This window comes from Asterias amurensis, chromosome 7 (assembly GCF_032118995.1).
Source record: "Asterias amurensis chromosome 7, ASM3211899v1".
Taxonomy (NCBI): Eukaryota; Metazoa; Echinodermata; class Asteroidea; order Forcipulatida; family Asteriidae; genus Asterias; species Asterias amurensis.
Genome location: NC_092654.1, coordinates 21630829 through 21656213, shown reverse-complemented (window position 1 = coordinate 21656213; position 25385 = coordinate 21630829). Strand labels below are relative to the sequence as shown.

General features: G+C 38.0%; 1 protein-coding gene across 7 annotated transcripts in view; it reads left to right on the top strand.

The window, feature by feature from the left end:
- Positions 1–24143, top strand: part of LOC139939756 (dual specificity calcium/calmodulin-dependent 3',5'-cyclic nucleotide phosphodiesterase 1A-like) — a 198574-nt gene extending 174431 nt beyond the window's left edge. For 5 of the 7 annotated variants that reach the window (XM_071935859.1, XM_071935856.1, XM_071935857.1 and 2 more), the window contains 10 exons: positions 4390–4506; positions 8651–8791; positions 12265–12365; positions 14340–14465; positions 15321–15422; positions 15824–15950; positions 16566–16647; positions 17527–17750; positions 19432–19570; positions 20579–24143. In XM_071935859.1, the coding sequence (XP_071791960.1) occupies positions 4390–4506; positions 8651–8791; positions 12265–12365; positions 14340–14465; positions 15321–15422; positions 15824–15950; positions 16566–16647; positions 17527–17750; positions 19432–19570; positions 20579–20952 (1533 nt within the window). In that variant the 3' untranslated portion in view covers positions 20953–24143. The remainder of the gene's footprint in view (positions 1–4389; positions 4507–8650; positions 8792–12264; positions 12366–14339; positions 14466–15320; positions 15423–15823; positions 15951–16565; positions 16648–17526; positions 17751–19431; positions 19571–20578) is intronic. The other 2 variants (XM_071935858.1, XM_071935861.1) reach the window with 1 other exon arrangement.
- The last annotated feature ends 1242 nt before the right edge of the window (positions 24144–25385 follow it).

The following is a 25385-nucleotide window of genomic DNA, read 5'->3' as shown; positions in this document are numbered from 1 at the left end:
TTTTTTTTTTTTTTTTTTGGGGGGGGGGGGGGGAAATGTTCCAACTTTCTCAACGGAACTTATGCGTTGAATGTATTATGCCGCCATTTTGGCGGTGAAACGAAGCAACGGAATCGCACATCTAAGTACATGATGTGCCTTGGCGTGGCCAGTGAGCAACATGCTGTGCTCGGATTGGCCAATGAGCAACATTGACCTTTAGTTGTTGTTCTTTCATTTAGTTGCCCTGCCGTCGATCTATGCTTCGATTTTCCTAATCGAAGCTAACACGCGTTGTGAAAGTGCACACAATCCTTTAACAACAAAACCCAATTATCATTTGGTGTTAACTCGTTTTAAGGCTCGAAGGAGACTACCTAACCTGAGGAGATTTTCACAGGTCAAAGCTAGCGTTAAAGTGAACTCTTTCAAGTAAAAGACAAAACCAAAACACCCACATCGATAGCATTGTCAATGGACACAACGTGTTGTGACAATCATCAGCGGATAAGTCATAAAGATATAATATTTGAAGATCGTGTACCAGCTTTCATAGCTCATTACTCACAACATGAGACCTGAGTTGAACAAACCACTCAAACCACGGCCCTCATTAAACAAAGCTAAGTGGGCGCCAAGGAGAGGAGGGTTCCAGCTCAATAAAATGTGTACACAGATATTAGAATCGCTTCCAAATGTGACTGGGGAAAAATGCGGTTCATCACGCGCGAAGAAGCGAAGAGAGTGTCCGAGGGGTGGCGCGCCGTGGACACCCTTTGTAAAAGCGTCCCTCGATAAGGCGAGACGTAGTCTATAGACGCAGTCTCTCAGACGTAATACTGAGTGTAGTGGTTTACAATGTCATGTCCACCGATCTCATATTTTCTTTATTCTAGCGTTGATAAATGTTTAAGCTTGAGGCAGCTGCCTTGGGTAAAGCAGTAGAGTCCCATAATGTGCATGCATAATTAACGCATGTAAAAAAAAAATTTTTTAAATAATAATAATAATCTGAGAGCGAAAGCATCAGAATTAAACCACCCTTTCGAACGTTACCATAAAAGTTAACGCGATATTTCAATGCGAATAATCAGTATCTTGATTTTGAAAAATACTATACAAAATATGCCATCATTTCAATGAATCAAAATGCGTTTGAGGCACTTCCCTTGGAAATTATGATTTTCTGGTAACATGTTGTGCAGGATGATTGTCAGCATGTTCACCTTAAAGGAACACGTTGCCTTGGATCGGACGAGTTGGTCAAAACAAAAGCGGTTGTAACCGTTTTTTATAAAATGCATATGGTTGGAAAGATGTTAAAAGTAGAATACAATGATCCACACAAGTTTGCCTCGAAATTGCGTGGTTTTCCTTCTACTGTGCGAACTAACATGGTCGGCCATTTATGGGAGTCAAAATTTTGACCCCCATAAATGGCCGACGTGTTAGTCGACGAGGTAAAAGGAAAACCACGCAATTTCGAGGCATGTTTGTGTGGATCATTGTATTCTACTTTTACAACATCTTTCTACCCATATGCATTTTATAAAAAACGGTTACAAACGCTTTTCAAAGACCAACTCGACCGATCCAAGGCAACGTGTTCCTTTAAGTTTTTTTTCCTACGGCAATGCGTTCGTTAAATGCCCTGCCTACGAATGCGTATTGTAATATTTTGTTTTCAACTGACAAATTATGATGCATGGTGGACTACAAATACACAAATAGCCGCCCGATAAATACTAAATTGTATGACAAAACAGACCAGATGTTTTGGCATTCAGTCTCCGAACGACTGCGTCATGACTCCCTATAGCAGCCAACAGTAGCCGCGAATGTCATTACTGGGGGGGGGGGGGTTATATCCCGTCCAAATTAGACCGATTTACTCGGGAACAATTCCACCATCATTTCACCCCTGGTCGGTTGCCATGGTAACCATAAACCTTCATTGACGTCAGTTGTCCATGTACCGATTCTTAAGAGGGTCGTTATGAGTGATTTGCCGGCGGCGGTGCTCATTTGTACCCCCATACAATCTTTGGATGTATTGATACGAAAAAGGATTGTACAGTCCATGTAAAAAAAAATTGTTTGTAATTAACCAAGTGTAACATCAGTACGTTAGGAGAAGAGGCATCCGTGTTTATAATAATGATCGTACGTTTGGTAGATCCGTCGCTTCGTGCTTTAAATCCAGGCCAGCTTTCTCGACGTTCACTTCCAGCTAATTACATTGACAACTCCCAATCGTTTTTTATGAAGGTTACTCGATTGCTTTCATTTACCGTTTTGACATCTCCAGGTATTTATAGATAATGAACTCTGTGGTTTCTCAAATGGCTCTGGAAATTTTTCTCTTTTCATCGTAGAACCAAAAACTTGAACTTTAATTTTATCAGGCTGATAGTGACCTTGGGTTAATTGAGACAAAATTTTCACCATTGTAAGTCTTACAAATCGCTCGTAAATAATGAGCTGATTAAAGGCATGGACACTATTGGTAATTGTCAAAGACCAGTATTCTCACTTGGTGTATCTCAACATATGCATAAAATATCAAACCTGTAAAAATTTGAGCTCAATTGGTCGTCGAAGTTGCGAGATAATAATAAAAGAAAAAAACACCCTTGTCACATGTGTGCTTTCAGATGCTTGATTTCGATACCTCAAAATCTAATTCTGAGGTCTCGATATTAAATTCGTGGAAAATTACTTCTTTCTCGAAAACTACGTTTCTTCAGAGTAAGCCGTTTCTCACTTTCTTTTATACTATCAACAGCTCCCCATTACTCGTTACCAAGTAAGGTTTTAATGCTAATCATTATTATGAGTAATTACCAATAGTGTCTTTAAGTGAACGAGATCATGATTTTGGCCCAATTTCATAAAGCTGTGTAGCAGAAAAATACTACTTGACAAATATGTTTGCTAAGCAACAAGTGAGTGGGGCACCAGTCACAGCAATGTAAATGTAATTGTTGCTGGTACTCTGCTTCTGTTAAAGGGTCTATGTAACTTTTGTAGGACAAAAAACACAATGTCCACAGATTTACACTAAACACAGTTTGAAGATAATGATAGTAGAAAGCTTCCCTGAAAATACTACGTGCTGAGGTGCTGTAGTTTTAGGGGAAATGAGTAAAACAATGTCATGAAAATAATTTTCGTCTCATGAGACGACAATTATTTTAATCATTTACAAACGTATTTTCACGACATTGTTTTACTCATTTCTCAAAAATTAAAGCACCTCAGTAAGTAAGATTTGAAGGGAAGCTTTCCACTATCATTATCTTCAAACCCTGTAAGTTTAATGTAAATCTATTGACACTTTGAAAAAGTACCCAAATCCTTTAAGCAATACTTGCTTTGCTTAGCAAGTTTGTGTGAAATTGGGCTTTGGTCTCGGCCTGAATCCAGTGACATTAGCAGACAGTCCATACGTCTTCGATCTTCTTCACAAAACAAAAAACAAACTAGAAAGGTGCTTTTAAACGCCTTTTCTAGTGTGTTTTTGTTTAAAACAACTACAAAGCTGTTCCATTTGTTTAAACGATCCAAACCTTTTACAATAACAGGGGAAGCTTGGTTTCCACGTAAATTGCTTTTCGTTTGAATAAAACAAAATAAGCACACTTTAATGGGGCGCGTTTTTACTTACGAACGGCGCTTGTAAAAAGCCTCTTCCTCAAAGTTTCGATTAAAACCTCACAATCTCTGCTGCTAATAATATGCAATGACGCGTACATGTAATAGACTGTTTGAGTTACATGGGTGCAAACACAAAGTGCATGGTAAAACAAAATGTGTAAAATATACAAACGATTTGTGTAAAAACTTACCAAACTCAAACACCAAACTCCATAGTAAAGTTTAATATAACATAATGTTTAAGTAATGTTATATAATTGTACAAATACTTTGTCAAGTTTTGTGTTGATCATGGGAGTTTTTCAGATTGATTGGGTCATGTGTAAATATTACATATTGAAGAGTAAGGATGCCATTATCAAGTGCTTTATACTTCTATCTTTGTATTGTGTATGACATGAGTATATACCATGCAGTTGATTTTGAATGAGAAAAGGTGTGCATAATAGACTTTTATCACGGTGTGGTCATCTTGATTTTACTCCATCCCAACTCATTGTAACCAAACTGAGGCTGGACGAAATAATAGGCTGGTGCCATGTTTGCGCAATGAGTTTTAGCATTCATTACTGTGGAAACAAGGATCATGACCAAGATGGTGACAGTGTGATAAAGGTCTTAAGGACTACGTCTTAAATAAGCACCCACTGGTAACTACATGTAACTTAGAGACACCTCAGGTAACTGCATTGCTTTTTTTTTTAAACTGTTGTAAATATCTCTTCTTCTTTTTCGTTTTCTTTTTTTCCACAGAATCTTGATGAGTGGTCGTTTGACATTTTCACCCTGAACGAAGCGAGTGATGGGCATGCGCTGAAATGCACAGCTTATGAATTATTCACGAGATACGACCTCATTGCAAAGTTTAAAGTGAGTATCTCGATCGTGTTAATTAAAAACAGTTGCAGTTTGACGATTTATTTTAAAGCTGTGCACGTTTTCGATTAAACATATTATATGGGTCAACTATTAATAGGCCCTTTCGGCTTCGGTTCCAGCTTCGGCTCAGGCTAGCTTGGCCCGCGGTTGTTTTTACAAATAAATGCGCGTGCTTTGCGTACGCGCTCAGGGCTTCAGACGAGAGGACGGAGCCTGGAGCCGAATCAAAAGCCGAAGCCGTGGTTTCGAAAGGGGCTATAGTATCGTGATGTTTCTCAAGTGTGGTGCAAGTCTAGCATCCGCCGCGCAGCCCTCCCTTAACACTACATTTTGATTGCCCCTGTAAACACGAGTGTTCATAGACGTGCCGAGCGGAACCCACGATGTCTAAGTGCAGTTACCAGTCTACTCGAGTCACTCTTTCAATTTTCCAAATTAGAATTTGCTGATAAGCTCCTTAGCACATGTCAAGTACCGCAATTCTTGGAGCAAGTCTTGAGGGACATCTTAAGGAAGGGCAACTACCCCTTGGTGTAGAGTAGAACAAATCACAACTTAAAAATAGGCATCGTCAACTCCCTCTGGGCACCTAGGAAGGGGGGTTGTCTTCCTCATTTTGCGCGCCGAGGAAATGCAGGTCTGTCCCCATGGCTTAATCGTGTGCAGCCTGCTGCTGATGATGATGGTGTCCAATCGGCCTAACGAGTGCACGCTGTACTGGTTACCCATGCATATCTTGAGGAGATATTTCATGAGATCCTTTGCCTGCTTCTTGGAATATCTTGCTCGGCATAGCCGGACTGTAAATTATTTATAGATATGCCGACTGTCATTATGATATTTTGTTCAATTACGAAGTACACAGTTTCGTATAGCTGCATGTCATGTCGACCATAACCCTTTATGTTATAAATGATAAACTGCAAATTACAGCCATTAACGGGGCGATTAAGAGCCAACTCTAATAAAGAAAATTGTGGGGGTTTTCATGGAAATGATTCCCAAGTGATTCATTGTCTGCGTGTATAAATCTTCACCCAAGAACAGATCTAGAACAAACCCTTAGATCTGGCAGCTTCATTAAAGCCCATATAAAAAAACGTGATATCAGATAAGAATTATTAATATCCGCTGTCAGTTTAGCCGGGAAAATAGATCTAAAGAGAAATCTCGAGTTGAGTCAAAGGCAGTGGACGCTATTGGTAATTACTCAACATATCTATTAGCATAAAACCTTTCTTGGTAACGAGTAATGGGAGAGGTTGATAGTATAAAACATCGTGAGAAACGGCTCCTTCTGAAGTAATGTAGTTTTCGAGAAAGAAGTAATTTTTCACGAATTTGATTTCGAGATCTCAGATTTAGAATTTGAGGTCTCGAAATCAAGCATCGAAAGCACACAACTACGTGTGACAAGGGTGTTTTTTCTTTTATTAATATCTCGCAACTTCGACGACCGATTGAGCTCAAATTTTCACAGGTTTGTTATTTTATGCATATGTTGAGATACACCAACTGAGAAGACTATTCTTTGACAATTACCAAGTGTCCAGTGTCTTTAAATGTGCAATGTTTTTGAGTAAATACCAATAGTGTCCACTGCCTTTAAACACAAACCGAGCCGTATATATCGAGGGCCACATTGAAACCGCGTATCGCACTGATTTCAAACACATCTAATTTCGAACAGTAAAACACAATTCGTTTACATTAACCGAAGCCAAGGACTCTCAGAAAAGCGAAACCTCATTTCAACGCAAGTGTTTAATTATCTCCATATCGACAATCGGGGGAAAATATGAATTCATAAAAGAATAAATTATAATTCAAGATAGAGGCATTTTCAACCAATCGAAACTCAGTCGGAAACAAAAAATAAAGACAATTCGGAAGGGTTATGCTTTTAGAAACTCGAAAGAGACCTGTTGAATGCTAATTGCAACGGATTGATCTGAAGGTAGGCCTACATATAATTATTTCGGAATACTTCAAGTTCCAACAAAGTTTATTTTTTAGGAATTTTGACCGTGCGGTGATCTTTAACAAAAATAGAACAACAATGTACAGAAAAGCACATTAAAGCTCAACGAAACGTGATATCTGATTTTAAAAAATGAGTAGATTTAAGGCGTAGAGTGAGTTTTCTTTTGAATTGAACACTTCACATGACACAAATTCGGTGAAATGAATAAAACACGCACATAGCTTTAATGTAGCATCGGTGGACAATGCTGTGCTCCAAGGCAATTTCAGTTCTTGTGTTTTTGCATGCCGAAAGGGGCGAAAAATAAAATTGCTTTCGGGAGAGCAAAAAGGACGAGGTTTCTCGAACTGTTTCAGGATGACATCTGGTGCGTCTCTTAACTTTCAGCAAATACAATTTCCCAAAATAATCAACAAAAATCAATGTGAGTTTTTTTTTACCCAAACACCGATGTGTATACCACTTACTCAGTACTCTGTACTTTCCCGAGTCCTGTGAAAAACTATCACAGGCATGTTACTCGGGTGGGATTCGAACCCACGACCCTTGTAATTCTAGAGCAGTGTCTTAACCAACTAGACTACCGAGGTTGCCCGGTAGCTAGAGGCAGTTCCAATCCTATATTTTGGCAGCGGGTACCGCAACAATTATAAAAGATGTTAAATTTGCATCGGGGATAAAGGATATTAATTTTGATTTTTACCCGTACACCGATGTGTGTTAGAACTGTATTCAAATCTACAAAAGGATGATGCACAGTAAATGTATTTGCAAACCAGTACAAGGTTGTCAATCGAAGCTTTGAAAGTCATGTGCTATTTCGGTTTGTATTGTTATATTTAAAGCAATGTTCTCCAATGATAAATGAAGTTAAACTAATACAATTTCGATCCATAAATCCAATGTGAAAAGAACATACGGACATTCTAAATGTGGTGGTACAACTCGGCAGAACAATTCAGAGTGATGAAATGTTGTTCGCCCTGAAATAATGGTTGGTGTAAGAGAAGACGGCAATCCACTTTAAAGGGAGCCACGGCTGAGGGTTGCTATGTAATCGAGACGACGTGTCTTAGCATACCATGCACGTAAAGGGATCACATAAGGGACTTACACAAACCAGTGATTTATGCACGTCCACGTTCAATCAATGAGAGAACCAGACTATGCTAGGATATGATGCTCCAAAGCACGAGGGCGTCGTGACCGTTACGCCGTAATTAAATCCTCGGTGACGCGAGTACTTCAGGATACTACACTTGTCCTCTCTTCTTGCGGTGGGACAAGTTAGCAGCAATCGGACAAGAAAAACGGCAAGCAAACAATACATAAAAACAAGCAAATATATTGAACAGACTATAAAACACGTTTGTGTAATCAACAACCAGAAGGCAAATGTGATGAATTGGTAGGACCAGTAAATACGCACTGTTTGTGTTTTTCTTGCTGGCTTTTTCTAGAGGACTATTTTATAATAATAGTAAGAGCAATGATATGAGTTTGGTAAAACAGGAAATCCATTTCAATATTTTAAAAAAAAATGTTTTGGAACGCGTAATATTTTCATGTTTGTTGATTTAACGGTCGGAAAGACATTTTTACACAAGCCTGTTTTTCAAACGGGAACTTTAAAACAAACACACAAATTGTGACAAAGCATGAGCCGAAAGGTTCACATATTCATGTAAGTGAATGTGATTGGTTCATTGCTAAACAATGGTTGACATTTTGGATAGCTTGTTATTAAGTCTGTATCTAGCGCAGAGATAAAGGTGTCCGAACATTACCCTACTTCTTTTCATTGTGACGTGTATAATAGCTCCACTGTGGATCTAGTGCCGTCGCTGTTGGAAACGCATCTCGATCGATAAAAATTAAAAGAAAACATGGCATTTATTTCAGCCTCTAGATACTCCATTGTGACCTTGTTCAGAAACGCCTCTTGACATTTTATTTTTTTCCCTCCAAACAGTCAGACCATCATTGCATTGTGCAGTCGGAAACCCGCCCTTTCGAAATGGGTTTCCCTGTATTCTTGCAAGTATACGTGGTTAAACTTTTGCGTCCGGATATTGGGCAGCAAGTGTGAATACTTGTTTTAAATTCGTTTACTGACAATACATTATTTATATTTCTTTGTTGTCACTATAGATTCCTGTTCAGAACCTCAACTGCTTTCTTGAGGCCATGGAAAATGGCTACAGTAAGCATGGCAACCCATACCACAACTTGCTGCACGCTGCTGACGTCACGCAAACTCTTCACCATATGCTGGTCAAGATGGGGCTAATGGTGAGAAGAAACACAAATAAGAGTCTCTAGGATTACCATTCAAGACAAGTCAAGTTAAATCACCATGTATTTCATAATCCTTTTCTCAACATATAAATTATACAACATATTACATAGATAAGCAAAATATTAAGCACAGAGGATGGAGGGAAAATATATAGATGTTAATCTAGATGTAAGCCAAAATGAACTATGCAGTTAGATTAAGCCAGTGCTTGTAGAAAGACAGCCTAGACAGAATGAGACAAGACAAACATATAACAAGATCACAAACAACACACTTGGTTGCTATGGGAGAACTATGTATCAACAATAAAGCTGGGCTAAATCTAATGGCTGATGAAAAAATGTAGGAGCTGCACTGACGTGCAACATTTAATTGGAACATTATTCATTTTTCACCGCTAATGGCTTCTTGAATGATTGTCCTTTAGCAATCATGCACAGACAAAACTGTCGATATGGTAATAATAATAATAACATTAATTTTTGAATTTGCATAATGTAATAATGTAATGAACCAAAACCATCACAACTATTTTCATAAACTATAGTTCTTCGTTTTTACATACAGAATTTTGTAGCTATGAAACCTAAAAGTCATTTTGCTAATTCTTCCAAAAAAACGTTCTGACTTTTATTCTCGGCCCGTACCGGCGTTTGAAATTAATTTCCTTTTCTAACATTTTGGGTGATCATTTTTAAATACAATGTGCAAAATAAAATAGTGTGTTAGTTGAATACAGCAACAAGAATTTAACTCTAACAATTTCTGCGTAATATTTGTTGCGAACAAAACTCAGGAATCGTTCATGTCGGTGAAGTAATGTACACAGACTCAAGCATGCGGTGAAAAGAAAAACAGAACAGGCTTCCACGTTTAGTAGAATGACATTACTATCTGCCAATCGATATCGCCTGTGACTAATTGAGTTTGGCGAGGTACCCATTGGCAGTGTATGGCAACCACGTACATGTTACCTGCATCTGTATTTAAAGCACACAAACTTGTTTCATGTTGGATTTAAAGGTGCATGTATACAGCAATGTGTTTGATTTCAACTCAAAAGAGTTGCGTTTTGAAACAAGGTTTTCGTTAACTGGGGGTAAAATCGTTTTTCAAAGCCACTGAAGAGCGATAAAGGACAATTCTATAATCATGTTTTCAAATTGATACAAATACATTAAAACAATATTTAGTGAGAAAATAGAATGAGCTGTTTCAAGCTGATGACCAACCGAGAGGACCTAACGCAATAAATAGTTTATGGCCTGACGTTTCAACCCTTGCAGAGTCTTTTTCTCATATTACACTTGTCATTTGTGAAACCAGTGCAGCATTTCATTTTTTATTTTTTATAGCAGTTCGGGTGCTCCACTACAGGATGGTCTTACCTCCTCTGGCTGCAACCCCCATTTGTACTTAATTTAAATTTATAACAGTATTTATATACTTGAAATCATCATTGTTGTATTTTTTGTTGTACAAATGGAAATAAAACAAACAAACAAACAAACAAACTTCTCGCGAGAGAGCCTACTATGGTCAAAACGTTGGGCCATTAACAATTTGTTTGCGTTTTGAAACAAGTAAACATTCTGAGCCGTGTATTGTTAAAGCCATTGGACCTTTTCGGTACAGAAAAAAAAGTTCACAGATTTACAAACAATTTACAGGGTTTACAGAAGGTAATGGTGAAAGACTTCTCTTGAAATATTAGTCCATGAAATGCTTTACTTTTTGAGAAAACGGTAAAACAGTATAAATTCTCGTCAGCGAGAATTACGGATTTATTTTAAACACATGTCATGACACGGCAAAACGCGCGAAAACGAGTGGGTTTTCCCGTTATTTTCTCCCGACTCCGATGACCGATTGAGCCTAAATTTTCACAGGTTTGTTATTTTATATATAAGTTGTGATACACGAAGTGTGGGACTTGGACAATACTGTTTACCGAAAGTGTACAATGGCTTTAACGCTGGGACGAGAACGATTAATGATTAAATTGACAACCTTGTCTCTGTATGTAGGGTTTGAGTCATTGCATTGCATATTTGGTTTGCGGTAACACCATGTGTGTATCTACGGGGTCCGCCCGATAGTCCGAAGGTCCGTTAGTCCGAAGGTGCAATAGTCCGAAGGTTCGATAGTCCGAACGCGCAAATTTTCCATAAGAGGGGGTTCATTAGTCCGAAAATGTAATAGGGTTCGTTAATCCGAACATATGATGCGATAGTCCGGAGGTTCATTAGTCCGAAGGTTCATCGATCCGAAGGTTTACTGGTCCGAAGGTTCGGTAGTCCGAATTTAAAAAAGGTTAGTTGGTCCGAAGGTTCGATAGTCCGAAACAAAAACGAGGTTCAACAGTCCGAAGGTTCATTATTCCGAATCGACGATAAGGTTCGATAGTCCGAATCGACGACAAGGTTCGATAGTCCGAATCGACAATAAGGTTCGATAGTCCGAACTGACAATAAGGTTCGATAGTCCGAATCGATAGTAAGGTTCGATTAAGGTTCGAAAGACGCACACCGTGGGGAAATTTAAATAAGAAGTTCGTTTTGTTCATAGATATAAATTAAAATAACTGAAATAACTAGATCGGCCGCGCGTACATACACGGGTTCTGGCATGGGTCCGCCATTGGCCTATCTCCCCTGTTCACTTTCTGTGCGTTGCCGTGGTCACGTGACTTGTTGCCGTCGGCACGTGACATTTAGCGCGTCCAAAGCCTATCTCCCGTGTGCATTTTCTGCGCGTCAGCTTTCGAACGTGAAATCGTTACCGCGTCCATGGCGAACCAAAATAAATTCTACACAGGCAATGGCGCGTGTGTATTGTCGATTCGGACTATCGAACCTTATTGTCGATTCAGAATAATGAACCTTATTGTCAATTCGGACTATCGAACCTTATCGTCGATTCGGACTGTCGAACCTTATTGTCAATTCGGACTGTCGAACCTTATTGTCGATTCGGACTATCGAACCTGATTGTCAATTCGGACTACCGAACCTTCGGAATATTTAACCTTATCCTATTTTCGGACTAAAAGGCCATTCGGACTATCGAACCTTCGGACTGTCGGACCTTCGAACTATTGAACATTCGGACTAACGAACCTTCGGACTATTAAACGGACCTTCGAACTATTGAACCTTCGGACCATCGAACCTTCGGACTATCGAGCGGTAACCGTATCTACCAGCCAGGTAGAGTTTGTAGAGTAATATCTTGCTTTATTCTACTACCGCGGAGTACATGTTCGGGGGTTATTATTCACATATACATTCGACACAGGAATGCTTTTAAATCACAATAGTATTCCGCGAAACATGATTTTCAAAATCCATTATTGCTGTTAGTCTCAAAACCAAGTTAATGTCCATTATGCCTAAACGTATTAGTTTGTTCCCCATTTAAGACAAGTGTCTTTATTTCTTTATCTTCTATTTATTTTTCCTAACAGCACTGGTTGACTGATATTGAGATCATTGCAGCACTTTTGGCGGCAATAATTCACGATTTTGAACACACGGGTACGACCAATGCTTTCCACGTGAACACAGGGTATGTTGATCTCCATTGCGTCATAACCTCATAACATTTGAACTCTCGTAAACCTTTAGTTTGTGACGACCAACATATAGAGTTTATTACAATAGAGCTAGAATGCGTACAAAACCACGATAACAAGCAATTTGTTGCTATTTAGCCCTTTCGAGGTATGCTGGACATCATAGGAGTGCACTGTTTGGTCGGGGTGTATACGGAAGAATTTACCCAAGAGTGCCATAGAATTGTGTCCGCTATATCTAAAAAGGGTTTATTAAGGGGTTGCTCCTAAAACAATATCACAAACCAGATCACGCAACCAACCTTTTTTTTTCAAAGGGAAACTTGTACGTGATCTACCAACATGGGATTCGAAGCCATGTTGTTTAAACGATACATATAACGAAGTAAGGACCTGAGAACAAGGTCCACATAATGTATGTGGACAGTCCACACAGTGCTGTTTACGGTGTTGTCATAGAAAGGGAGTTTCCAGAACAAAGTGTACAGAACAAAGTTGTTTCTCATCAGAGTGCTCCAATCTAGGTCTATGGTGACAGTCGCGCAACGACCTATCTTAATAATGGTGTTCCTTCCGTACAGAACCCGACTACATTCCAGCCTCATAATTATTACCTCGATCTGCAAAGTATTCATAATTCAGAACCGATATTACACAAGATACCCTGGTATTTTCATGGAATAAAAGTGCTGTGGGAATTTATCTCAAAAGCCTATTGCAATTTTATCAAACTAATTTGTCAGACTTCATGTCTGGAATTTCCTTATATAGTTCCATGAAAGGAAATGGATTCAATATGGTCGACAAGTAATCCCACATGAATTTAAATTGTCTGGCTACAGTTTGGTGTATTAACATTCACATTGGTTAGTTATTTTACTATACTATATATAAATGACAACCTTATTGCTAAATGTATATATTTTATAGGTTTTTTTGTGTACTACCTGAAACTATGTTCTCTCGTATTATAAACAGATTTATTTTCAACTCTAGAATTTGTTTTTCCTTTAAATCCGATATTAAAGATTTATTCTTTAACTAGTCGGTGTTTACACAGGCTTCTATATTTAAAGCGAATGCATCGAAACTGATGAATAAGTTGTTTGTGATTTTGAGGGTTTTGTCTTGGATGCGGGATCAGTATGGCTTTATTCTTTCTTTGCAAGCAATCTCACATACGATCCCCAAAAGGTCACAAACCAAATCACATTGTTGTTAAAGGCACAAATAACTGTAAGCATAAAAACTTACTTGGTAACGAACAATGGGGAGCTGTAAAAACATTGTGAGAAACGGCTTCCTCTGAAGCAATATATTTTTTTGAGAAAGAAGTAATTTTCGAACACTCAAACAAAAACCGGACTTGACTTGAGACCTCCATATTTTTTTTTTTCATCTGTAAGCACACACATTTTGGCTATGTGTTTTTCTTTTCTTTCATTGTTCTCTAGCAACTTCGAAGCCCAATCGAATCAAAATTGTACAGATTTATTATTTATTATTTTATTATTGGGGATATACCAAGTGAGAATACTGGTTCTTGAAAAATTACCAAAGGTGTCCAGCCGTCGATTTCACCAAACTCTTCCTAACTTAGGATTAATCTTAGGACTTAGGACGGGTTCAGTTCCGTATCCAAATACGTAGGACGCATTGAACCCATCCTAAGTTAGGACGGGTTACTCGTCCTAACTCGAGTTAGGATTAATCCTAGCGTTTCGTGAAATCGGCTGCAGGGGTTTGTTTTTACAAAGAGTTAAGACTAGTCCTAAATCGAGTTAGGAAGAGTTACTTATCTTAACTTAGGACTATAGCCTAAGTTTTTAATATCTCCTAGGACCAGTCCTAACTTCTTTGTGAAATCGACCCCATATCATTTAAATATAATTCTAACCACTTTATTTGCATCCTTGGTTTCACTTCCACACGTAATAATAAACTATTTACTGTTTGTGTTCACACAGGTCTGACATGGCGTTACTGTACAACGACAGAGCCGTTCTAGAAAACCATCACATCAGCAGTTCATTTCGACTGATGAAGGAAGACGATAAGAACTTCTTGGTGAACGTCAACAGAGACGACTACACGTACGGAAACAACCATCTCTAAAATATAAACTATAAAGTACCACAAACCTACACTTATCTTGGCAAACTTTGTAACCGTTCATCACGGTTTCTCGACATTTAAGACTCACAACTAAAGGTTATGTTTACCTGGTTCAAAACGCCATGGCAGTGCAGATCGTGAGAGTGTTCTAAACAAAATAATGAAACGCTGATGCGAAGCAGTGATTTAGCTCGATTTTAAGCTTGATGTTGATCTTAAAATCTGCATCATTTTGCAAATTGAAATGTTTCTTGAATTATTTAATAAATATCACAACAAAATAGTGCTGCACTGTTTATTATGTATTCTTTACAGTGCAAGCTTTTCCTTAAATTAATAAAAGAAGAAAACATTTGAAATGAAAATTACTCAGGGGAGCTGAATGTAGGAATGGGAGACTTTTAGGACGCTTGGTGGCAGCAGACTTACCAGGTAAAATCCATTGTTCTCGGTATTTGCGCATGCTCAGAACTACGTAAACAATGGAAATTTACCTTGTAAGTCTGCTGCCACCTAGCGTCCCAAAGTCCCCCATTGACATTTCTCGCCACTGGAATCCAATTCAATTAAATTCAATTCAATTCAATTCAATAAGAAATTTATTTCATATAGACATCCTCAGTTACAATGAATACAATTTGTATAAGGACATTTGTTAACAGTAGTTTGCAACAGAATCAATATAACTCGTTTACAGTAAGTAAGCTGATAAAATAGGAGAGACATCACATGCACCGGGCAAGGAGTTCAAGAGAGATGCAGTGTAAAATTAAAGGCAATTTGAACACCTCTTCGTTCCTCATAATTTCAATTTCACTATTTTGTTATTGCAGAGAACTTCGTAACCTGGTCATCGATATGGTCCTAGCTACCGACATGTCCTACCACTTCCAACAACTGAAACAAGTTAAGACCATGATTGGTATGGCAGACAGGTTGGTGAATTTACATTATTTCCATAGTTAATACTGTCTCTCTTTTTTGGAAGCTTAGAGCATTGGGAGCGATAGGCCATACCTCTGACATCACATGTTCACAAAGAAAAAAGAGCCACAATGCCTGGACATCATGCATGTTCATTCTTAACACAGCCCAATGGAAGAATTTGTATATCATTTTATTTTATGAAGCTTGCGTTGTCTGATTTTCATCTCGTCTTCGGGAGACAAATATAATACCTCTGAGAAAGACTTTGCTATGGTCAAAAAGTGAGGTCATTTGTATCGCATTCCGTTTATTTCGTTAGCAGTTTGCATTATATGTAGGTTCCTATTTTTCACTGATTGTAACTAATGATTACATTACTAATATTAGTCTATTTTGTGTCACATAACAGCAGTGCCCTTGACAAACCCAAAGCAATGGCTTTAGCCTTACACTGTGCAGATATAAGCCATCCTGCAAAGGATTGGGCCCTACATCATAAATGGACCACATTACTTATGCACGAATTCTTCAGACAGGTCAGTACAAAATAATATTTTTGTGGAATTAAGTAATCCAGTAATAATCAAAAAGGTATTTCTTTGTGTAGAATTGTATGTGGAAAATCCATACTTCTAGTGTAGAGGACTGGGTGGTCAGTTTGTTGTAGCGGTGTCTTGCCTTGCCTTCCACCTCTGGGACTCCGGTTCAAATCCCACCGGGGGGCAATTGTGGATGTGTTGTCAGTCCCTAACTAACTGTGTGGGTTTTACCTGGAATAGTTCTCTGGGGTTTTCATCCCACATCTAAAACTGACATTTCGTCATCAACCTGTTTTCTCATTTGGCTCTAATTAGAGCTTTGAGAATATTTATCCAGATCCAGATCCAGGTCTTGTATACAACTGTCGCGGGTTCGATTCCATCTGGAGTACCTAGTCGAGTTCGATGGTTTCACTAGAATTCACCTTAACAGCATAATCATATTAAAAATCGATGAAAATTTACACCAACATTTTATTTTTGCTCCTGTAAAATATTGACAGGTGTAATGACAGACTGGGGGTTCACAACTAAAAGCTTTTTTGGTTCATTCATTATTTCCCAAAAACGTCAGAAACTAACAAGTTTTTACATTTTCTTTTTCGATATTAGGGTGACAGAGAAAAGGAGCTTGGTGTTGCATTTTCCCCGCTCTGCGATCGGAAAACCACAATGGTGGCAGAATCACAAATAGGTTGGTTTCTTGACATCCAATTAACAACAATGGTAATATCAAGTCAGTTTTAATTTGTAACAACTAGTGCATCACTGAAATGACAAGTTTAGTAAGATTAAACCTGTGATGCCAACCCTAGTAAGAATGTTTGGTTCAGTTTAGTAAGATTAAACCTGTGATGCCAACCCTAGTAAGAATGTTTGGTTCAGAGAAGAACCTTTGATGAGGTAGGTCTCAAATTAGTACAAGTTTCTTCCTTCTTACCCAAACACCATTGTGCATCAAATATTACCTCACGAATAGAATAATGTAGTTGATGTTTATAGTAGGCCTACTACTGGAATGTACGAAATGTACGGAAAGATCCCGACCCAGTGAGGTGAGGTTTGTGGTTGACAGCTCGACGTTTCGATCAGTCTGTTCAGATCGTCTTCAGGGGAACATTCAGCACCAGAGTCTAGTAATCGTCTGAAGACGATCACAGCATCGAAACGTTGAGTTGTCAACCACCAACTCTTTTAATAACACTTCTCAAATGATATTTACACATGTTGCTCACCGCAAACTTCTCCTGATTATTCTCCCACCTTGCAAAGTTTCAAATCCTACTTATCCTGATTCAGCTTCATCTTTTTAAACTGCCATCAAGAATTTTACAGGATGATGACTTAAATAACTGATTGTGATAAACACGCATAACTAATCCGGAGAAATTACAGTTCTTGAATTCAACACAACACTTCTTTATTCATCAGCCTTCGTATGTATTACATTTTAATCCAACAACCTTTCAACATGGCGTTCTGTATCCTCAGTGGTCGTATGAGGGCGCTATTACACTTTTCATTATAAACACAACATTGATGCTCATGAAATTATGATTTTTGTTCTATCCAGGTTTCATCGACTTCATCGTTGAACCGAGTCTGATCGTCTGCTGTGACATGATCGACAAAGTGTTACAGGAGCTGCCTCCCAGCGCTCCGGACGAAAGCAGTCTGAGGACTAAGCGAAACTCTATTCCACTGGCTCGCCCCACCAGCACACCAAGGACTAGTAGTGTCCCAGGTTACCAGGTCAGAAGCAGAACCATAAGCGTCACCGGGGAGGGGGGTTTAGAGGTGCCTGTTTATCATTATTGGTGTTTTTAACTTTTTTTTCTTCAGTTCAGTAGGTCCGTCAGAAGGTATTTACCTTGTTCTGTCTTTAGTGGCATGTGTGTGTCCAAAGCAACGTTAGGCAAAAACAGTGGGGTACTATACAGGGTGTCGCCAAAAAAAAATTTGGCTGCCGAATAAAAAAATTATGATTCTGGGGAAAAGAGGTTTATATGTATGGGTAGCTTATGGACTCAACTTTCTTATGACACCAGAAAGTCCGAAAAGAATTCCTTCTTTGGTGAGCACTGCTCACTGAAGAAAGTAGCCGACATCTTTGGTGAATTTGTTTAAGCTCCCAAGGACATACCTCTCACAAGTTGGAAGGCTAATTACTGTTTACAAAAGGGAGCAGTGCTCAACCAAGCATTAACTATTTTCGAACTTTGTGGTGTCATATCAAAGTTGAATCCATAAGCTTTCCATACATATATACCTTTTCCCCAAGAATTAAACATGTTTTATTCGGAAGACATTCAAAAGTGTATAGTTGTTTTGAGACACCCTGTTAAATGCCCATGGTTGCATCAGTCTATGTTTGACAATATCTGCGAAAATGATTTCGGAACTATTGCTTTGTAATGAACCTGCACCAATTAAGTCACTAACCTCTAGTTTTAACCGGTTCTAGTCAGCTATGCACGAATTTATTCGTTTCAAGTGTTTTATGCCTTAAGTTCTCTGCAAAGGTTTTTATTTTAGTATTCATGTAGTGTGTACATGTGAGGGTACTAATAGCATGTTAACTTTTTACGTTTACGCTAACTTTTCATTTGAAAGGCATGATAGTTCTCTAGTTAATTTATTTTAATATTTCATTGCTCACCTCTTTTTCTTAAAGGAATATTACAGAATTAGTAAGGAAAAAAACTGGTCTAATATCACAGATTCACCTAACGGTCGAATGATGATGAAAGATGAACAAATTCCCTCGAAATATTTCTTTCCGAAATGTCATCATTGATGAGAAATGAGAATTTTTTTTTAAATCAATGTCATCCAAATGTCTAATCGATTTGTCACTTTTTCGTGTGACCCAGATGGCCAATTAATCTCAAAATTGTACATGGTTTGTCAGTTTATGTACAGTTAATGGAGAATTACATCAAGTGTTTAAATGCCAACAACTGTTTTGTAAGCAAAATACTATTCTGTAATGTTCCTTTAATGGACACTATTGGCAATTACTCAAAATAATTAATAGCATAAAACCTTACTTGTTAATGAGTAATGGGTAGCTCTTGATAGTATAAAGCATTGTGAGAAACGGCTCCCTCTGAAGTAATGTAGTTTTAGCGAAAGAAGTTATTTTCAACGAATTTGATTTTGAGACCTGAGAATAAGATTTTGAGGTCTCAAAATCAATTAGCTGAAAGAACAGAACTTCGTGTGACAGGGGTGTTTTTTGTTTCACTATCATCTGGCAACTTCAACGACCAATTGAGCTCAAATTGTACGCATATGTTGAGATACACCAAGTGAGAAGACTGGTCTTTGACAACTACCAATAGTGTCCAGTGTCTTTACACTGTCATCAGAAAATAATTGAACATCGTTTTTATTATGTTGATAGTGATTCTTATCCTTTCATTTATTGACTCGTATTCGATTTAATATAAACGTCTTTTTTTGCACCCCTCTTTAGGGTCAGCCGAATCGACCGCCATCAAGTCCTGGTAGAATCAGCCTGAGTAGAAGGTCATCAATACCAATCAAGGCAGTCAGGAGTTGGGCAGAGCCACTTATGTTCAATAAGAACAGGTGGAAAGAATATGCAGCTACAGGTATTTATGTTTAACATTTTTTATTATAACAATCGGTTCATAACAAACCTCCCAATTAAAGCACAGGCCTTGAGCGGTCAATGCACTGTTGTACTGTACCTATGCCATACAAGAACAGTCCATGGGCAATTCAGTCACAGTCGCTTTGTCATGCAAATGCAGCATGTGTCGTCCAAGCAGAGGCCATGTGCCACCCAAGAACAGGCCATGTGTCGTCCATCTGCTAAATGCCCTATAAATACAGTCCATGTGCCATCTAAGCATAGGCCATGTACCAGCGGCTCGAGCACATGCCATGTGCTGTCCGGGACCATTGCATGTGCCAGTTCGAGTGCCATGTGTTGTACAAGCACATGCCATGTGCCATCCGAGTGCCAGTGCCATAAAAGCACAGATCATACGCCGTCCGAGCACATACCATGTGTCATGCAAGCAAAGGCCATGTGCCGTCCGAGTGCCATGTGCCATACAAGCACAGATCATAAGCCGTCCGAGCACATGCCAAGTGTCGTACAAGCACAGGCCATGTGCCGTCCGAGTGCCATGTGCCATACAAGCACAGGTCATAAGCCGTCCGAGCACGTGCCAAGTGTCGTACAAGCAAAGGCTATGTGCCGTCAGAGTGCCATGTGCCATACAAGCACAGGTCATAAAACGTCCGAGCACATGCCATGTGTCGTACAAGCACAGGCCATGTGCCGTTCGAGTGCCATGTGCCATACAAGCACAGGTCATAAGCCGTCAGAGCACATGCCAAGTGTCGTACAAGCACAGGCCATGTGCCGTTCGAGTGCCATGTGCCAACCAAGCACAGGTCATAAGCCGTCCGAGCACATGCCATGTGTCGTACAAGCACAGGCCATGTGCCGTCCGAGTTTCCCGAGTGCCACTGCATACAAGCACAGATCATAAGCTGTCCGAGCACATACCATGTGTCGTACAAGCACAGGCCATGTGCTGTCCGAGTGCCAGTGTTAAGTGATGATGTCATTCACTTTCTCTTTGCAGAGGTCAAGGGTCATTCAAGATTGTCAAGTATGTCAGAGGAGCACACAAGTGACATGAGCATTAACGATGTCTTCCCAAACGATGACGACAGGGACACCAATATCACCAATAGTCCCACAGCATCACCTTCAAAGGACAGTTGTGACGCCTCGTCACCGAGGCACAACTCAGGTCAGAGGTCAATAGAAGGTCAACGGTCAGCAGATGATGGTTCACATCAATCACGAGCCTCCTCTGCGGGAGTAACAGACACTAACAATTCTGCCTCTAGAGGTCGCTCTTCAAAAGGTATACCGAGACGGGTGCCGAGTAATGAGGGTGTGCGGCGATTGAGGCAGGGGGATTCTTCTCCCTCCAAACAACCCACAGCGTGACACCTGGGTTTGAGAAACCACCACCTTTGGAATGGAATCGAGGAGGACAAGACTATTGTATATAAATCTTTGTATGGAGTTATCCTCATTATTAATGTCATCTTTCGACGACGTTTTACCGTCAAATCGTATTGATGGAGCAGGTGGATTGATGGCTGGTGTTTGGTGATTTGTGTCAATAACCGTCAAAACATAGTCATCAAGTGCATGGAATGGTACATTGGTGTGGAGCTTCACAGCATTGAAGACAGCTAGAATGTGATCGGTACTGCTGAAATTATTAAGTTTGACAACAAAAAAAAGTTGGATGTCAGATTATGTGAACAAGATATGCATGAAAGTAGAGTAATAGAACATAGGTGCCTCAGTCGGCAACGTTCGCAAAGATCGATTGTAATGAATATCATTCTTATTATTATTTATTCAGTTATTTTTATTTTTTTTTGTTTGGTTGAAGGTTTTTTTAAATTCTAGATTGTTTAACTACATTCTCATTTAGCAGAATATATGAAGGGTTTAGAAGTTATTGAAAACATCATTGAAGTCAGTTTATATATGGTATGGGGTATTGTGAAGAGATGATCCTAACATAAATACTAGCCTCTTTTTCAACCTATACAGACAGAAAATGGTAATCACAAGTAAATACAGGACAGTTCATCCTGGCGACTCAACGATGCTTGGTAGAAACAGCCGCTACCACCGTGGCCCAATTTTATAGATTCTGTTTGAGGTTAGCTTTATACGTCGGAGAGCTAGATGGTAATAAATACAATATACAATACAATAATAAAGACTTTATATCTACATTTAATAATATTGTTTACCTCTCAATTGAAACTGATTCTACATAAAAGAGGATAATTAAGTTAATAAGTGTGATTGTTTGGAAAGTGAAAATAGTGCTGAAACTAAATTCATTATGGTGTGAAATTGTTTCATGTAAAAATGTTAAAGCAGTGTATGTGGAAACCAATGGTTTTCAAAACTGTTACGGGATATTATGAAGGCGAGCGAGTGTTAATTAAAAGTTGAAAGTATAGTTGAGAGGGGGAAAGAGAGAGGGAGTAAGAGTGAGAGGGTTGAGGAATAGAAAGAGGGAGATAGAGTAGAGGGGTGAAAGAGTGAGCTTTTATTTCAAAACTGAATCGACGGTATATCCGTCAGAATATTTTAATGGTTGTTTAATTCTAGTATGCATTATCGGCATCTTTTGATTAAATTTGGATTAAATTTTTGTCAATTTATTGAAAATAGATATTGTGATGATCGAGCTATATTATAAGAAATGAGCTGTTATTCACAAGAAATATGCAATCATAAATAGCGTCATAGATACCGTCAGGTATCATAATGTACAGATTAATAATATCAATAATAATGAGAAAGTTATAATATTTCTTTAAGCTCGTAATAATGTTTTCTGAATGAGTGTTTATCCTGTTGAGGACATTTTCATTTAGTCTTAGATTGTAAGGCATTATTCAAATTAGGAATAATTATGCAGAGTTATGGTCAGAGGTCACGTCTGGACTCTCAAAGAATAGTGGTCTTGACAAAACAGGTTCTGTAAGAAACGATGAACATCTAAATTGAGGCACGAACTTAACATTAACCTTTTGTTTTAAAAACAGTTTTTGATGACTTTGAGACGATAAAATCGTTTTTCTTACAAGATATTTTTAGAGCCCCTTGAAGAAAAAAATACTTAGTTAGAGTCGCGTTTTTACACCTTTTGTCGACCGTTCAAATTAGAATGTTTCATACCACGTCAGTTTAAACAGAAACTGGTTTAGTTGGGCTTTCGTAGGTTTTCTTTAGAGCCTTGTTTTATTGCAGAAATTGAAAATATTGTTATTTTTCAGTATTTTTTTTCTCGGAACAAAGAATTGACTAGGGTGGGATTCGAACCAACGACCTCCGGATTAACTATTTTTATCTCCTTTAATATGATTTGTTTTGTAAATAGTTTAACCGTTCCTGCATTGACAATATGGGTGATGTTTACATTTTAAGAGGTCTGAGTACATTAATTTTATTCATTTACTTTTTCATTTGTTTAATATTAACGCAAATTAAGAAACTAAAAACTTTTAAAAGACCGGAACCAAGATGTGGCGATTCCATGCAACAGTTCAGCACTAAGACCTTCTTAAACCAATTCAAATTATAGCGCATTTTTTTTTTACAAATTGTGACATTGTCACAGCGAAAATCTTGTTTACATTCAAACAAACAAATTATTAATATTGTTTGTTTTTCTATTGTCGATGATTCTTTTTCCATCATGGATATCCATGGACACTTTTGTAAGACTGCGTACACGACAATTATTGAGCAGTTCTTTGTACCCTTGGGGAGTCCTCTGGAATAAACAATTGTTCTATTTCACTCAACTGCAATAGTGTGGTACGTTGCCATTATGGCAAGACAAAGAAAAAGTAAAAACAAAACAGCAGTTTTATCTACTCTACAAGAAATGCAAGTTAGAAGACCAAACATACGTGTTTGCTGTTATCTTTGCAAGCTTTGTTTATTTCATTTCTTTACCCAGAGTATGCTCCAAATAGCAAACAATATGTTTTCAGTAGGGCCCTGTATATTATGTTAATATACACTCATAGTTTGTTACTTTTAAATGGCACCATCAGGTCATTATCACATGACTCCTGCTTTTATTATAAAGAAAACGATTTCTAAGCATAGATATGCTTCATAGCGAAAAAGTTGGCAAACCTTGTTTTGTTTATAGTTTTGAAGACCAATTATGTAGAAATGAGTGATAATGACGTAAATACAGGCACCCAGTAAAACTTATGAAATTCAATACGAGAATTATTAATTTCTTACGATTTTACCCGTATCTAATTACTAAGTGCCGATGTTACGTATAGATGAATTGGTTAATTGGCTGGCATGTGTCGTTGTATCGACCTGTTGGTTCATCTTTGTTTGTCTGTCTGTTTGTTCCTTTGAAAATAATGCCTTTCAGCATAATAATTAATAGGAAAAATTAACTAAGTTTTAACTCAACTTCCTGTACATGGTTCCCTTTAGGGTAATATTGTAAAATATATTAATGTAAAAAATGTAAAGGAATTGAATAGCAACTCATTTTACTGTACTATTTGAAAATAGATATGATTAACAAAACATACATATAATGATATTGTTGAATTAAATAAAAAACATAAAGCTAACCTAGCCTTTCAATTTTTTTCTTAACATTAGATTGGAATTTGATAAAATTCCAAGGGGTAAGCCTTGCTTTTTCTCAAACAGGCTGCAATTGAAAACAAAATCACAAAGGGTAATGCCTTGCATTGTCCTCAAAATTAGGCTGAAGTTACAAAAATCACAAGGGGTAAACCTTGGATTTTTTGTTTTTTTTACAAAATAGGCTACAAATTTTCATCAAAAATATACCTAAAGTTAATAAAAATCACAAGGGGTAAGTCCAGCATTTTCATCAAAAGAGGGCTGAAACTGAAAAAAATCATCAAAAATTTACCTGAAAATTGCAACGGGAAATCCAGCATTTTCATTAAAAATAGGCCCAAATTTGAAAAAATGGCAAGGGGTAAGTCCAGCATTTTCATAAAAAAACAGACCTTAAATTAAAAAAATCACAAGGGGTAAGTCCAGCATTTTAATTAAAAATAGGCGCAAATTTGAAAAAATCACAAGGGGTAAGTCCAGCATTTTCATAAAAGATAGGCCTAAAACTGAAAAAATGGCAAGGGGTAAGTCCAGCATTTTCATTAAAAATAGGTCTAAAACTGAAAAAATCACAAGGGGTAAGTCCAGCATTTTCATTAAAAACAGGCCTAAAACTTAAAAAAATGACATGGGGTAAGTCCAGCATTTTCATTTAAAATAGGCCTAAAACTGAAAAAATGGCAAGGGGTAAGTCCAGCATTTTCATTTAAAACAGGCCAAAATTTGAAAAAAAAACAAGGGGTAAGTCCAGCATTTTCATTAAAAATAGGTCAAAAATTTAAAAAATCCCAAGGGGTAATTCCAGCATTTTCATTGAAAATAGGTCTAAAATTGGAAAAAAATCACAAGGCGTTAGTCCAGCATTTTCATTAAAAATAGGCCCAAATTTGAAAAAAATCACAAGGGGTAAGTCCAGCATTTTCATTAAAGATAGGCCTAAAATTAAAAAAAATGGCAAGGGGTAAGTCCAGCATTTTCATCAAAAATAGGTCTAAAATTTAAAAAATCATTAAGGGTAAGTCAAGCATTTTCATTAAAAATAGGCCCAAATTTGAAAAAATCACAAGGGGTAAGTCCAGCATTTTCATTTAAAACAGGCCCAAATTTGAAAAAATCACAAGGGGTTAGTCCAGCATTTTTATTAAAAATAGGCCCAAAATTGAAAAAATCCCAAGGGGTTAGTCCATCAATTCCATCAAAAAAATAGGTCTAAA